Source organism: Epinephelus lanceolatus, chromosome 2 (assembly GCF_041903045.1).
Source record: "Epinephelus lanceolatus isolate andai-2023 chromosome 2, ASM4190304v1, whole genome shotgun sequence".
NCBI lineage: Eukaryota > Metazoa > Chordata > Actinopteri > Perciformes > Serranidae > Epinephelus > Epinephelus lanceolatus.
Window position 1 is genome coordinate 27,431,993 of NC_135735.1, and position 16,975 is coordinate 27,448,967.

The following is a 16,975-nucleotide window of genomic DNA, read 5'->3' on the forward strand; positions in this document are numbered from 1 at the left end:
CATTCAGAAAATCAACACAGACAGTATACAGTCAGCTAAAGGGTGTACGTACGGATCTGCAAGAAACTAGTCATATGACCTCCGGTCAGCCCTCAGCTATTAAAGAGAGAGAGAGAGAGAGAGAGAGAGAGAGAGAGAGTGAGAGAGTGAGAGAGTGAGAGTGAGTATGGCAAACAGAGGGAGAGAGGCAGAGCAAGAGAAAACAACAATAGGGGAAAAACACCAGTGGTCCTTATAATGCAGTTTACTGGAGCTTCCATGCTTTGACAGTTTATCTTGCTGCGTGTTGTAATGGAGCTTATATAGTCAGTTGGTTTGGTCGAAGGCTTTTACATCCTCCTCTTACATCGTGGTGATGTGAAGGCCAACTGGAGCCATTTCTCATAAGCTACCACTCGAAGAAAAGGTAAAACCTCTGTCTATTCAGTATTTCAGTGACTATTTTTACATTAAATCAAGATTTATTAGAGTTTAGTAGAATATCTGAAGAAAGAACCTTTTGGTTTATATTAGTGATGACAGTGAAAGGTCTCATTGTGTGGAGTATGTGTGAGTGGTGTTTGAATCAGTTAGGAGAAACGGGAGGCGAAGATGTAATGGTCTGAGACAGAGACTATAAACAGTGACTCACCTTTAAGTCTATATTACCCAAGTACATTTTGAGGCAATCTAGTGGCTTGATAATCAGACTGAATGGCCATTTTGGAAACTGAATGCAAATGGTTGGTTGTTTTTCAAAACAGGGGTTCTTGTCCATCTCAAAATTGTGTTTATCCTGGTGGGCTGGCAGTTTTGAACCACCTGTGCCTGGCTTGTGCCCAGCCAGGGATGTTTTGGCGCTTAAAAAAGCTCGGTTGTGTTGCAATGTAACTCTTGAAATTACCCTTTGTGTTGTGTATAGATTGGAGTTGGAGCATATATAGCAAAAGCATTTGCATTCCCTGTGTGCTGATGCTGAAATTTCTTTTACACTCTTCTCTAATCTCTCTGCTTCTTAGATCATATTAGTGCTGTCTTCACTGTCTCTTTTGCTCCAGGCTGTCTTCCCCAGCAGAAGCCAGCACATCCTGAGACCGGCCAAACTGGAACATGCCATATTAGAGGGTCATCTGGTTCCAGGGAATCAGAAAGTTTAAGGAAACTTGACTGTGTGGCACCAGCTCAACAGAAACCAGACCAGAGGAGGCCACTTCAGGACTCAGGGATCTGCTTGATTTACTTTCCTCTTTGCAACAAGGCAGTGGGCAGAGGAGAGTCCCAGTCACCATGTACTCCCCTCAGAGTCTCCACCGCTGGGGCATCACACACAGTGAGAGCATGGAGCGGTTAGCCTACAACCAAGGTAGGTTGGCAAGTGTTATTTTAATCTGTGACTCTATCTAATATGCAGTGACATCTCCCGTCAACTCCTACTGCAACCTGGTCTCATAAAATGTTCTTGTAATGACTCACGAAGAGCTCACTACCAATCAGTGTATCCATGTCACTGCAGTGAAACAAAGCATCCCCCCTGTTTGCAGTTCATGTCTATCTATTATAATACATTCAACCAGAAATATTCAGTTCACATCTTTTCCACTCTGACCCTAACCCTTATAGATAGGCTATACAGCGATCTATGTGTTATCCATGAGGCCTGATGTCAGTGAAAGTTAATTAAAAGTGCCTTTGATTAAATGAAGCATCATCTTAGTTCTGCTGAAGTCCTGCAGTTGATCAGTATGAGCTGACTGTTACATATAAATGAGTCACCCATCAACCCAGACAGTTAGGCGGCCTTTACAGCCTTAGCATTATCCATGACAACATAAAAATTGTGAATTACTCATGTATTGGTAAAACCTGGATATGAAAATGACAGTTCTTGATACCATTTTCAGTAGGGTTGAAATGTGTGGTCTGATAAAGCTGTGGTAGGCAGAAGTCAGATGACCACAGGCATACGATGCACTTCATACAGTGTTTCCCATACCTTCATTTATTTAACTGCAGGCAGCTCATCCCCTCAGCCCCTCTTTGCCTTGTTCTCTCTCCCTCTGTTTATCAGACCACAAATTAGACAAGAGTTAGCTAGCTAACGTTAGCACCCCACCATCCCTTTGCTTTGCTTTTCGCTGCTGTGGACTGCTTCCCTGGGAGGAGAGCAGGCAGCAGCTCGGGAGACGAACCTTCGGGCGGCGGCTGTAGTGGCTAAAAATCGGCCAGCGCATATCCCCCAGCCATGTTTGCACTGGTTGGATTCGTGTCACTGCAGTCACTGACTGGGGGTCTGTAAGGTCAAAGACACAATGTTATTTGAGGCTCTAGCTAATGTTAACCAGGCCTACATAAACGAGAACATAAAGCTGCAGCCGTGCACTTTGGCTCCAGTTAGCAGAGGGCTAAACTATTAGCAACATTTCTTTCTCTAACTCTGAAACACTTTGCCGATACTAAGACGTGTTTTGTCTCATTTATTGGGTTGTTGACAGTGTAGGCAGTTGCTGCCAATGCTGGAAAAGCAACTTTCTCTGCAGGATTCTCCACCATTGAATCAGGCTTTCACTGAAGGGACGTGTACTGTACACATATCTGCATTTGTAGAACAGCCAATAGGAACACCCTCTACCTGAAATGACCTGATTGGTCAAAGTCTACCATCACGGCCCATATTTTCCAAAGCCTGAAAACAGAGCCAAGAGAGCCACAACAGGCTCAAAGTTTATTGTGGGATTTTAAAAATGAAACTGCTTACCCCAGCTTTAATTGACTAGTTGGTAGTTATTCTATAGTTTGGACAATGGGTTTATAATGTATGTCAAAAATGTCACAAATTCACTGGTTTCAGCTTTGACAATTGCCAAGTATTTGCTTGTTTTCTTAGTCCTCTATGATGGTAGACTGTGTGTGGTTTTAGACTGCTGGTCAGCTGTCACCGTGGCCTCTGGGAAATGGGGATGTTTTTTCCCCTGCAATTCTGCCACATTTTATAGACTAAAACAATAATCAGAATAATCAAAGGAATAATCAGCAGATCAAGTGATTATTAAAATAGTAGCAGCTAATGTAGCATGTTTGTCTCACTTGAAACCTTAAACAGGTTTTCCAAAGCTGACTCATCCTGACTCTCTTCATGTCCTCCTCTTCTCTGGCGCCTGTGTGGGCGTTAATTGTTTCCACCGTTATACTTTTAAATTTTACTCAACTCTGTCTTGCATTGGTATTTAAGAAATTTCCTCTGTGGGTTCATCATATTAATTGAAAGTAGGGCCAGAGCTAGCTCTTTGGAAATAATGAGGTCATGAGGCCAAATTCCCCCAGCAGAACCCCACCCACCTCAGAAACTATAGACAAGTCACCAAATAAACCCTGTACATTTTTTTTATGAGTATTTAAAGAAATCACATTTCATTCCTTCATTTGACTCTTTAATTATATTATTTGTACATTTTTTCCCTCAAAATCATTTTTGAAAGTCATCATTACACTGTCAGGTTGTTGTGGGGAACAGTACATTTTATTTAGAAAGCCCAATATCACAAATCACAATTTGCCTCAGAGGGCTTTACAGCATACGACATCCCTCTGTCTTTGGACCCTCACAGTGGATAAGGAAAAACTCCCCCCTACATAGCAGTTTTTGAAAGTGATGAAGTAGAGAGATAGCAGCAGCTAGGGTTGAGCCAAATACCCTGACAAAACAAGCATCCAGTACAAATAATGTCCTTTTTACAAGTACGAGTACCATCTGATTGAAATGTTTCAATATCCGTTCTTGTGATTAAAGAAAATCCTCATTTGGGTAGCTGTGTTCAATCTATTATTCTTCTGATCAAAAATAATATGACGCTCAAATCTGAGATTGTTCAGTAAATACTTATCTAATGAACAATAAGTATTGCAACTTCTGATCAACCCTTGTCAATTTTAGGTTTTAATAACAACTTCCAGTTTTAAGTTCCACCCATTTTCATTTGAAACCACACCCACTTCCACATTAAACCCCGCCCATCTCAAATGCAGATAAGGACGCAGATAAATTGGGTGGTTGAACAGATACAGACACAGATACAGATGCTCATCCCTAGTAGCAGCTGTCTGCTGGGGTTCAGCAATACTAACTGCACATCACACATCGTGATATTAGAGCCAGTAGTATTTTGTTAAATGTGTTCATGATTATAACTGCATTTGCTAAAGAATATTTAAAATGGCAGTGTGTGGCTGCCTGTCGTAGGATAGCATTTTTTTCTTCATATTTTATTAATCAAAAGCATGGGGACAGGGAGCTCAAGTAAAGTAACCTCAAACTGCCTCAAATTATAGTACTTGAGTGAATGTATTTAGTTACATTTCATTTTTGCAGGTATATTACTGATTTCAGTGGGAGCTACAGCTTCTCTAAGAGTAAATGCTGGACTCTTTTTTTAAGCTCACATATCTTAAAATAGCTGTCTGGGCTCTTGTCTCCAAGCCTCTCTGTCCTCTCCACTCAGTACCATCCTCTACCTGGAGGCTGCCGTGTAGTTCACCCTCTCACCAGCAGGGAGCGGCACGTCCACAACACAGCAGCCGCTGAAATCATTACGTAGTGCTGCCTTTTGTGTGTCTTGTGAGCCTGTTGACACCGCCCCTCCAGAGGGTGCAGCGGAACCGTAAGAAGCCAATTGTCGGTTAGGTCTGCTGGCTGTAAACAAATCTGTACGATGTACGGAAAAGGTTTGAATCCCGAGGAGCAGCTGTCCACGCTGTCGCCGCCGCTGCTATCGTCCACCATGTAGACCCGGCGCCTACAGTTTACAGTCCGGGGACGGATCGACGGTTGATTGTTGCCTCTTAGCCAGACCTGTCATTGCTTTAGCCGGTGTTATCACAGGTATTTTTATCTTAACGGTTGTCACAATGGATTGTACATCAAAGCTAACTCGCTAACTGTTAGCTAACCGCATGAATCTGACTGTTTCGGTACCGAGCCTCACCAGCTTTACTAATTTCAGAGGTACACGAACATGGCATCGCCCGCAGAGCACGACCTGGCGCTGTCTGAGGCGGACAGCAGCAAAGAGAAAGCTCAGGTGTTTGGCATTTTGAGGCTGCAGGAGGAGAAATCTGGGGATAGAGCTAACAGCACTAGCACAGTGAGAGGAGGAGGAGGAGGTGGTGGTGGAGGAGACGGGCGATGGCAGGCTCCTATCTTCGCTTTGGCCAGGAAAGCATCCGAGACCATTTCAGGGAGCATTCACGTCCTGCCCAAAGTGTCGGAGCACAGGACGTCTCTGCCTGGGGACTGGACCGTCCAAGGTAGAGTATTATCAGCATCATGGGGGCGTGAGGTTCATGAAGGGAGTGTCAGGTTGATAATAACAAGTCTGAAGACACCCAGTGACTGACTGTTTAGGGGCCCATGAGTATTTGTGACCTAATGTAACTGTGTTTATCTTTATTTATCAGCATCCTGGCACAGATCAGTTCTCCCCTGACATCTTCAGCAACAATCAATCATTCAGTCAGCTGCTAATTGGAGCACAGATAATAGTGTCAGCTGGCGTGTGTAGATGTGACAACCCTAACTGGTACATCTCTCATATCTAACATTACCCATTATATAAAACTAAAATGCAGCAAATAATCACATTTAAGAAGTTGGAACCAGCAAAGATTTGGCATTCATGCTTGACAGGGGATCATACTTTTGAATCAACCAATATATGCAAGTTAATTTTCTGTCAAGTGACATCTAATGTCGTTTTAGCAGAGCTCTGGGCTCTGTTTGTTCTCTGCTAGTGCGTCCGTCAACCAATCTGTCAGCAGGACTCCCCACACACTCACAACTATATTTAGCTTCTGACAGATTTCTGGTGTCCATCACAGACTTGCATTGGAGTTATGTAAAACCAGAATCATTTGAAACAACTGAGCAGTTGTTTCAGGCATTCAGTGCAACAGGGCCTCCTGATTGTTTCAGTGTTTTTTGATTTTTCTTTAAACAAGAAGATTGGGAAATGAATTAGGAGAATAACCTTTAAGGAGAATTTAAAGGGGAACAGCACCCATTTTCAAAATTCAGACTGTTTATTCCTATGATCTAAGACGTTCCAAAAATATTCGTAAACATGGTTAATTCACTCCTAAATGTAAAAACTAGAGTGCTAAAACTCAAATTTGTGATGTCAAATGGTATTAAGTCTGGAACTGCTCCATTACATGGACCTGAATAACCCTTTTATGAGGCTTATCCCAGTTATGATCATATTTGGGATATGGTGTTTACATGAGCACAGAGAAATTAGGTTATTCATATTCCCCATATTCATCCTGGTTTCTTAAGGACTACTCCAGCTAGCATATTCAGGTTTCAAACACACAAACAGGATGCTCCAAAAACCCGACCATAAACGGGTTATTTATGTCCATGTAAACGCACTTACTGAGTTGGAAAAGCTGTTATAGATGACAGTGAGAGCACCCAGGGGAGTGTTATGAGTATATGGGTACACTTCCTGTTTCAGAATTGAGAACACTGCAGCAGAATGAAGTTCATTTTGGTATAAAAAGGAAAACAAACTTTCTGTGGATCCACGAAAACAGCCTCCCATTCATGTGTATGGAGAAGCTCCAGACTTCATACCCTATGACATCACAAGTTTGACACTTAATGCTCTGGTTGCTGGCTTTGAGAGAGAGTAGCTCATGCTCACAAATATTGATTGAACTTTCCTAGGGCATGGAAATAACACATTGCAATTCTAAATTTCAGTGCTGTTCCCCTTTAAAATCCCAATAATTGCATTCAAACTCAATTCGCCATTGAAACATCCCGACACTTAAAGTCCAATATGTAGGATTTAGTGGCATCTAAGGGTGAGGTTGCAGATCTGAAACTACTCCCGTGTGCTAAGCACGTAGGAGAACTACAATGGCTGAAGTAAGAACACAAAACACAAACATCTAGAGCGGTCACATGATGACACAGGCAGTCAAAGGGTTACTGTTTTCCCCATATCCCCAGGCCTCACAGCCCAAGGGCACCCAAAAGTCATGCAGCTCCCAAGAAATCATCTGTTGATCTGTCAGCGTCTCTGCCTCTGGGCCAACCTGCTGGGGCAATTAAAGCTCTTTCACTTTGCTAGGCAACATCTTTGCACTTTTTCCACCTGACATTTCTCAGTCCTGCTCTGGTGTTGGCTACACCTTAACTCAGAGCTCCATGTGTAGAGCATTTTAAAGCATAACTCTTTGGGAGGTTACTCTTGCAGGCTATGGAGTTTTACTTGTATGGAAATGCTAAATACCAGTTTGAAACAAGACAAATATCTAGCAAAGTTATAAAAATGTAGGTGCAGAGTGTCTAAATAAATATTTTGAAGCTAATTCATCATGTTAGGGTAGACCCTTGTTTTACTTGTTTGATTCTGGTGCTTGTTACACACTGTCTGATGATCTGTGTGACTGCAGTGACCGGACACAGAAATGTGAATGGACATGCAGTATTAAGGGTGGATTCTGCCTTCAGACTACTGACATAACATTTGCTGTACCTCCCTACACAGTCAGCATGTTTCTGATGATGACCAGTTGTTGTAAGCCAATAACGCATACTTACAAGACTGAGTATGTTTGGTAAATGACTGGATTGAATATGATTATTCATCAAGAGAGGACTATCCCTTTGATTTGTATCTGTATATTATGTGTAAATAAAGGAATAATGTGTCAAGTTTTATTAAATATAGTGTGTTTTCCATGCAGTTGTATTGTCACTTTGCAAATAGAGACATTCCTACATCCTTTTTTCCTTCCCAATACTGACTTAGCAGCTGTATACAACCAGCCCTGTATGGACGTGAAATGACTTCAATCCATAATTTATGGCATGGTTCAGGTTAAACTCTAAACTAGTGGGACATTTCAATGTAAAATATTGCCAAATTGCAGACATTTTGCGAAGGCTAACGCAACACTTTTTTACCAGAAATCAGTTGTTTCTCGCCACTCTCAAACAGTGGTTGCACAGGATAGGATTGGTGCATAGACTCGTGTACTTGCTGATACCTGATCCAACATTTCAGGCAGCTTTGGAGGCATTTCCGATATTGGTATCGGAAAAACTCTGTTTAAAACATTTGAACTGCAGTTGTTTTACACTGTACACAACCTGTGCTGTTTTAAACTGTCACAATACCCAAATTAAACTCAACATTGTATTCTTAAAATTATCACAAATCCCTAATTTGGAAATTGGATATTGATTTAACAACCTTATTTGTGAAATAAAAAAAGTTCATACCATGTATAGGTAATGGTCTTTTGTAAACATTATTGTGTTACCATCCTTTAGCTTCGGGCCGGGTTATTTTACGCACATTCTAAGTTGCGTGTTTTTGTCCTGCAGCCCTTCGAGACCCCATGGCCATGGAGCGAGCCAATCTGCTGAACATGGCCAAGCTGAGTATTAAAGGGCTGATCGAGTCGGCGCTGAGCTTTGGACGAACTCTGGACTCAGACTACCCTCCTCTCCAGCAGTTCTTTGTCGTCATGGAGCACTGCCTCAAACATGGCCTCAGAGGTAAGAGGAACCTCTCAGCTTATTAAAATTTGATGTCTAAGCTGCACAATTGTGTTTGCCTCCCTCACTAAATGTATTATCCCTAGATTTTTATTCACCACTGTGTGTCTCTCTTCGCTCTGCAGTGAAGAAGTCCTTCCTGGGGTTTAACAAGTCTCTGTGGGGTCCTCTGGAACTGGTGGAGAAGCTGTGTCCTGAAGCAGCAGAGATCTCCGCCTCTGTACGAGACCTGCCTGGACTTAAGTAAGGAGTACATTTAACCATGCACACCTGTGCTCACACACACAACTTAACCTGACATCAAGCTGAAGGAACATGAGCCACAGCCTAACCACACACACTCCCATGCACCAGTAACATGGGAAAGTGATGTGAGCCAGAGCAGGGAAATACCTGCGCGTGATTTACTTTCACTTCACCTTTCCTCTTCCTGCTGCCTCACTTCTCCCTGTTTCTCTGCTTCTTTATTGTGTCTGTGTAACTGCTGGAGCCAGTGCAGACACATTTTCCAAAGACAGTCAGAGTCAGTGTTAAAACTGAGTTTGAAATTCGTCACTGTATTGTTAGTCTTGGGTTATAGACACCATTTTGAAATCAAAATCCGTAATGGTGCAGTAGTATAATTGCTGCCAGTATCGAGGTGATTGTGTAATCAGCATTTTGTTTATTTTTCACTCTAACTTCCTGCTGTGACTATGACTTACAAGTATGAGTGTTCATAGTGCCCAGTGTGGGTGGTAATAGATCAACCTCAAAATCCCTACTGCTGGTGCATCCTACATTAATATTCAGGGAGTGTCCTCTAGTGGCTTTACTTTCATTCGTGCACATGACTTCCATGTCATGCTTTACTCTGTTCATTTATCAGTTACCATATAACAGAGCTTCCAGGCAGGAAATCAAGTGAGTAATATTCAGGTCTCGTCTGATGCAGCAAAATGCGGAACAGTTGTGTTGTTTTAGATGGAGAACAGAGTGTGTTTCCTTTAGTGGTGCTGAGTCAGACCAACGGACATGAAGCAGAGCAGCATTTTTTCCCCATACCCAGTAGGCACTGCAATTGTTTTCTCTTGTTATACATTAAAAGACAGTTTTAGTTGATGAGATGACACAAAGGCAAAATGAAACACGGTCGTCCAGTCAGATTGAAGTCTTGAAAAGAAGGAAGAGTTAATTAGATGAGCCCATGTTAGATGTTGATAGCAATACACACAAAGAAGAACCTAATTAGATCTGAACAGTAGCACAAAACAAATCCAGAGACAAAATCTAACAGTGTTCCCGCCCCACCGGCTTTTGATCTTATAAACTTCCTCCAAATATAATGTAATTACCTGTGTGTGTTTTCTTTCTCCAGGACTCCATTAGGCAGGGCCAGAGCTTGGTTGCGTCTGGCTCTCATGCAGAAACGGCTGGCTGACTACCTACGACTCCTCATCACCAGAAAAGACCTGCTCAGGTACACACACATATTTACATACAGTGACACACTCAGAGATTTAAACTGTAGCAGCAGGTAAATTTGACTTTTTCTGAAAAATATACCTTTAAAAAATATATCTTTTTATAAACTAATATAACATGGCTACAGAAACTACATTATAAAAATTCTTGATTGAAAATTTTGCCCTTAAAAGTTAAAGGCCCACACGCATCGAAAGAGTCTTATGCAAAACATTTAGAAGTACACCTGTTGTTTTAAAAGGCCGAACACACATCCAAGGATTTTAAGGCATGTCACACTGCTTTGATGCCTTTACTATGACCTTGTTTCACCATTGGAACATCAAATAAGGACAAAAACAACTACCACTGCCAACAGCCATTGGCTGCTACCTTGGATCTTAAACGCTGAGTTGTCACTTGACAGATACTAAAAAGAAGAACAATAAAAGCTCACACCCTTGGTAGTGACGTTAGCATAACAGACCCGCAACAGATCATCTATCATGACACATTTACTGGTCATAAAATTTAAATTGCCATATAAACATACCGGTAACAACATTAAGTAATTTGCATAGTACAGAATTATGATTAGCCATGCTTTAAGTGACTTTCGCCCATCTGAAAAAAAAAAGAAAAGATAAAATGACATGGCTGGTCCCCAGTGGCTTTACTGATGTTGAACTGCCAAATGACTGATGAAAGCAGCAGCACATAACCAACAGTTGCCCTCCTGCCTTATTTAATGTTATAGGCTACTCAGAAATGTAAAGAAAATTGTTTGGAGGTATCTGTAAAGCATACAAAATGGTACCTGCCGACCTATAAATAGCAACCTTTTTCTAAAAATATTGCTGTTTTTTTTAATGTTGGTATTTAAAGTCTGATGCTTGCAGTGCACCGTAGAAGCATTGATTGATGCATGTCAAATGAGGCCAGACACAGACACGCTTTAAGTGCCTTTGGGCCTTATGGCTGGAGATATTCTACATTTTTCTTATCATCAACAAATCCCATTAATTTAGACATGTTTACACATTTCAGATATCAACAATAATGTTTGGCAAAAAAAATCTTAATTTCATTTCTAATACTGATAATAGGATAGTATTTAAATCAGTAAATTGATAAATTCATTTTGGCATTAAATGATAATTCAGTGCACAAATTCAGCAGGTATTATTATTCTGAATTTCAAAAATTAAAGCGCTTGCTAACACCAAAGAGATTTCTCATCCACAATAAAAACACCACTAAGCTAAACATTAAAATAAAGCTACTCCTTTTTTTTGTTTTTACCAGAGCTCCCGTCAGTGTTTGAGAATGTGTTGTTTCTTCCTCCGCAGTGATTTCTATGAGAATTCAGCACTGATGTTGGAGGAGGAGGGAGCAGTAATAGTGGGCCTGCTGGTGGGCCTGAACGTCATTGATGCTAACCTGTGTGTCAAAGGCGAGGACCTGGATTCTCAGGTAACCACAGCCCTGAGACAATATTTAGACCATTTGACTAAAACAAAACCACATTTACACCAGACATTAAGTCTCCTCTTAATGTCGGTGTAAAACATCTGATGACGTGGCTGCATTACAGCTGGTATGCATTATACACTCCTGTCTGGTTTTTACTATGATTAGATCTTGCACTGTTACTCCACTTCCTGTGCATTCTAGTTCATTGACATGAAACCGCAGATCTTCAGTGACTCTAGCTTTGTGAAGCAGAAATGCAGACAGGAATTGTCTGTTTCGTCACATTGTTATCTTGGCACCAGGCAGATGGACAGCAGACGCTGTGGTGTCATGTTTCTACTCCATAGGTGGAGACTTTGTCCTGAGTGCAAACACATTTTCTCACTAAAGCAAACACCCTGATTGTGTTCACACCTGACTGAATGTGGCCCAGATATTTGTAACATGATGTAAGCTGGAACTGTGTTTGTTTATATTCAGTCATTGTCTGATCACAGGGTAAAACAAATTACCACAAAGAGATTATACATTTAATAGCAGGTGTCAATTAGGTCTGATTCCAGTCCTGAAGCCGAGATGATAAAATCCATTCATGATAAAAACTAATGATTATGATATTTAGTAATTTATAATATTGAAAAAAGCAGAAAATTATCACATTTGAGAGGCTGAAACGAAAGAACATTTTCCCCCCACTATTTTTTAATTGAAAAATAGTTGAAACAGTTGATTATCAAAATAGTTGCCAATAATTTTTCAATTTATTAAAGAGACTAAACAACTGATTCCCAGCTCTGCTACATTTTAATTATGTATCAACACATCAAGGTTTCTTTAGACTGTAACTCTGTGTTTTGACTGTGGTAGTTTCAGATTAATTAGCGCTATTAGTAAATGTATAATATATAATGGATATTAACTGTTTACGTTCACTCTATCAGCAAACATTTTGTTTGTTTTGTGTGAGTTTTAATTAACGGTGTACTTGTGCACATGCCTGATTCTTATTAATGTTCTGGTGGCTGTCAGTGTGTAGGATTTAGTGGCATCTAGTGGTGACATTGCAGATTGCAACCAACTGAATACCCCTCTGCTGACCCCTCCCTAACGTGAACTTTCAGTGACCTTCAGGTGATGTAAAAACCCCAAAGGCCTTATCTAGAGCCAGTGTTTGGTTTGTCTGCTCTGGGCCACTGTAGAAACATGGTGGAACAACATGGCGGACTCTGCTGAAGAAGACTTGCTCCTTGTGTAGATATGAAGGGCCTATTTTAAGCTAATGAAAACATAACTCTGAATATTATATTTCATATTTGTTATATCTATTTCCGCCAATAGATCCCTATAAATCCTACACACAGGTCCTTCCTTTTGAGTGATGTTAACTAAGATTATTTATTGTTTTATTTGAGGTTGGGGTGATTGACTTCTCCATGTACTTGAAGAACGACATTGATGACTACAGGAGTGAAGAGCGGTACAATCTTTTATCGTCTCTCCCCTTTCTTTAAAACACCAAGTCTCCAAGGCCCCCCTAAATGTGATGCTCTGTTTTATATCTGTTTCCATGACAACAGGAATAGCCAGATAGCATCCATCTTGGATCAGAAGAACTACGTCGAGGAACTTAACCGACAACTCAAGTAAGACACTTGTTTTTCAGTGTGTTTTGTACCTGAGCAGTGGCTGATTTCTTCCTCACAGTTCGTTTTTTCATCTGTTGATTGATGTTTGAGCAGTGGGCTGATTGCATGTTAAAATAGAATCAGTGTTCAGTCAGTTCTTGTTTGAACCCGACTGCTTGTTTCAGAAGTGCAACTCTGTGCCATCTGTCCTACAGACAGACTCGTTAAAGCACAGACTGTCCATCACACTTCCTCTTTCAGTCTTCCTTTTTCTGTTTTTACAAACCTCGTGTCTCATTTAAATGAAAGTGAGTTGAGCTGCTGCCTTGAATGCAGTCATGGTTTTGTGAATCTTTATTTAAATCCTGCAGCTGTGACAGAGCTAAAAACCAGCATGTTCATGAGTTAGGAGGATTACTGTACACAAACCTCATGTGTGATATGACACTGAATAACATTGTCAGTTACTGTCTTCAGTCTCTGAACATATGCTAAGCTAACCATGCACGACATGCTGCAGCTATGAGACACGTCACTCCTCCAAACCTGTGAATGCCAATAAACCTCATAAACTTGATAACAACTTTTACAAATTGTTATCCACTGAGCTGTGTCAATTCAAAGGAGGGAAAACATCTGCTTAAGTTACATGTTAACACTTCAGCTGTGAATATAACACAACTACTACAATTCCATATTCTGAAAAAAATGTGCACTATAACTTCAGTGAGATTAGAAATGAAATTAAGCTGATTTTAATTTCTGTGTTTGTGTGTCCAGCTCCACAGTTCATGGTCTTCAGGGCAGAGTGGACTCACTAGAGAAGTCCAACTCTAAACTCATAGAGGAGGTGAGACCCACTCAGCATTCCTGTGTTAGATTTAGACTAATGGTGAAAGTTGGTACCTTAACCTCAGAGTTCAAGGCTCAGTCCTACTATACCTCTTGCCGCTACCACTGTGCCCTTACACCTTTGTTTTGTGTGTTCATGTGTAAAGGAAGGCTGTCACAAATAAAGGGGTAGGGCAAAGTGTAGGGCTCCAAACTGAGATTTTTCAGAGGCACAGGACTCCAAACCTAGTGTTATGAGAATCATTAGTAAGATGGCTGAACAAGCAACAAAAGAAACCCATAAATGTTTTTTCTTTGTTATTAAAGATTTAATAAATAAGATAACCATTGTATTATCTTTGTTTTATATTGTTCAGTGTAATATGATTCCTTTCCTTATAACAACTGATACAAGTTAAGCAATCATAAAACCTGATGTGATGATTTAATCAAATATTTTTTGTTTAAATTACAGTGTCAGTGTCAAACTGTTCACTATCAGCTGAATTATTTTATCTTGTGTGTGCAGTTAGCCATAGCCAAGAACAACATCATCAAACTCCAGGAAGAGAACCAGCAGCTGAGGAGTGAAAACAGTCTCATTCTGCTGAAGGCACAACAACATTTAGAGGTACAGCGTTACACACGCACATAAAATAAACATAAAATTACAGCCCTTAATATTCCAACAGTTACTGTCAGCTCTTACTACAAACTGGTAAAACGGACTCATGATTCGGTTGACATGTTCTTCCTGGTGATGATATTCATCTAGGTAACCCAAGGTGATGCGACAGTGGAGAGAGATACGTACAAACAATCGCGTCAGGGGTTGGATGAGATGTACAACGAGGCTCAAAGGCAACTAAAGGAGGAGTGTCAGCTCAGACAGGTCAGACTGGGACTGCATGTGTGTGTGTGTATAAAATGTTGTAGTAACAGAAGTAATAACAGAATATATTCATGTATATGGTTTATTTATAGGATGTAGAGAATGAGCTGGTCGTCCAGGTGTCGATGAAACAGGAAATGGAGCTGGCCATGAAACTTCTGGAGAAAGATATTCATGAAAAGCAGGTCAGCATACAGTTTGTATTTCCATCTGGTTAGCTCTTCACTCTGCTCTCCTTGTGGAGTATTGATTTATTTACAAAAGATTTCAAGAGCTGAACGTAGACGAAATATACACAACAGGAAAGACAAAAGACATTTAATTGTTGGTTTTATCCAGAGTGACTAACGATGAATGGAAATCACAGAACATTATAAGACACATGGGTTAATAAATAACTTGCATATAATGGTAAAGGGCCTGTCACGATAATGATGTCATCGACTTATCGTACAATGTATGGACATGACCTCTATCATTTTGCTGACCTTGATTATGCCCATTGTTTTTACATGTGCGCTTGTTTACATGAGAATGTCACCAACAGTTTAACCAACATGATGCCAGAATAAATGGCCTATAAAACAACACTTTGTAGATGACACGGCGAAGCTTAGCCTGCGTAGCCCACAGCTGCACTTTTGAAGCGGAAGACGCACAGCACCTGACAGTTGCCAGTCCCTTGCAGTCCGTAGTTTGCAGTTTTACCCTCCAACAACTCCGTCCTCCACTCCATAAATCTACCAGCAAACCGCCCAAGCCCTCTATCCAAGCAGTCTCAAAATAACAGTAATATCATTTATCACAATTGTTTCTGTGACAATATATCATCCAATAAAAGAAGTTACGTGATAGGCCTAAAATGATAATTGTCAATGGTGATGCCAATTTAGTGCAAACACTGAAAACTGATAAAGGATATATTTAGACTGAGAATGATGTGGTTGTTTTTGAGACATGGTGCCTTCACAACCAGAGAGCGCATGATAACAAGCCCTTTGGGGGCAGAAACTAAAAATATAGCACCAGCCCGTACTTGCTCACATGGAGCAGTTATACCATGCCAGCTTCTCTGCCCGTCTCTCTCTGGCAGACCTGCCAGCATCAGGCCTTTTACTACCAACATGTGAACTCCAGCTGACATTTGTAGCCGAGCTGTGACATACGGGAGTTGTCATGGCTGCAGCATCATCACAGCTTTGTAAGGAGGTTGATGGTGTTATTAAAAACATCATCAGGTGAATCAACTATCAGACTGGAGAGCATCATTATTGCACAGGAGCATGGGGTATGTGACATATGAATATTTGTATCATGCATTGTGACCTCCAGTGTGTTCTTCATATATTTTAGCTCACTAACTGGTAGCTCTTGGCTTGAAATGTTGGTATATACACATGAATGTGACCACGCTCCAAAACTGGCCAGTATTTATCACAGGCCTAGTTCTACAGGGGTGCAAAAGCATGCATAGCACCCTCCGTTTAATATTTTGCACCCTCAGTTGAAATTTGAATAATAAATGCCAATGAAAGGTGGTAGGTCTTGGCGCACAGATTGTGTGGGCGTCTCCATGCGCACTTTCTATTTTGGTTCTTTTATGTCCAGCATTAACCACATTAAACGTTATTTTCCATGCCAATTTTGGTTGGAGTGTGTCTAATTGAAATAAATTATTTATATTTTATATTCTACACTGTTTTTCATTGCTGTTGCTATCCACTTTCAGATGCACCCCAAGTAATTTTATTCTGGAACCAGGCCTGATTTAACAGCGTGTATGTACATATATATAGTCCTGGGTTTATTTTGCTCAGACCCCCAGTGAATGAATAATTGTAAAGATGAATAGATACACAATGAATAGTAATAATAAAGCCCTGAAATGACTGACTGACTGAATGAATGGAGGACAGAAAAAATTGAAAGACGAGCATGCTAAATAATAGAGACTTGCTGCAGGAAACTAGAAGCAGTCACATGAAAACGTGACCTAAACAGTGAATTCTTTGTCTTTCATCAACAGGACACACTGATCGGACTGAGACATCAACTGGATGAAGTCAAAGCCATCAACGTAGAAATGTACCAGAAGATGCAGGTACAAACACGCACATCCTCACCTGGCTGGACTTGTTGTCATGTACTGTAATTATTACTGTTACT

At 40.7% G+C, this 16,975-nt stretch overlaps 1 protein-coding gene across 7 annotated transcripts in view; it reads left to right on the forward strand.

Annotated features, from left to right (window-relative positions):
• The window catches only part of rufy2 (RUN and FYVE domain containing 2), a 33,224-nt gene that overhangs the window by 2,443 nt on the left and 13,806 nt on the right, over positions 1–16,975 (forward strand). For 2 of the 7 annotated variants that reach the window (XR_004501534.2, XM_033623641.2), the window contains exons 1-12: positions 4,550–5,280; positions 8,372–8,545; positions 8,671–8,788; positions 9,903–10,004; positions 11,338–11,461; positions 12,874–12,938; positions 13,039–13,104; positions 13,867–13,936; positions 14,447–14,548; positions 14,693–14,809; positions 14,902–14,994; positions 16,836–16,910. Coding sequence is in view for 6 of the 7 variants with exons in the window: in XM_033623641.2 (XP_033479532.2) it covers positions 4,989–5,280; positions 8,372–8,545; positions 8,671–8,788; positions 9,903–10,004; positions 11,338–11,461; positions 12,874–12,938; positions 13,039–13,104; positions 13,867–13,936; positions 14,447–14,548; positions 14,693–14,809; positions 14,902–14,994; positions 16,836–16,910 (1,398 nt within the window). In the remaining variant the exon portion in view is untranslated. Of the gene's footprint in view, positions 1–272; positions 407–998; positions 1,343–4,548; positions 5,281–8,371; positions 8,546–8,670; positions 8,789–9,902; positions 10,005–11,337; positions 11,462–12,873; positions 12,939–13,038; positions 13,105–13,866; positions 13,937–14,446; positions 14,549–14,692; positions 14,810–14,901; positions 14,995–16,835; positions 16,911–16,975 lie in introns of those variants that run through there. The other 5 variants (XM_078162631.1, XM_033623653.2, XM_033623661.2 and 2 more) reach the window with 5 other exon arrangements.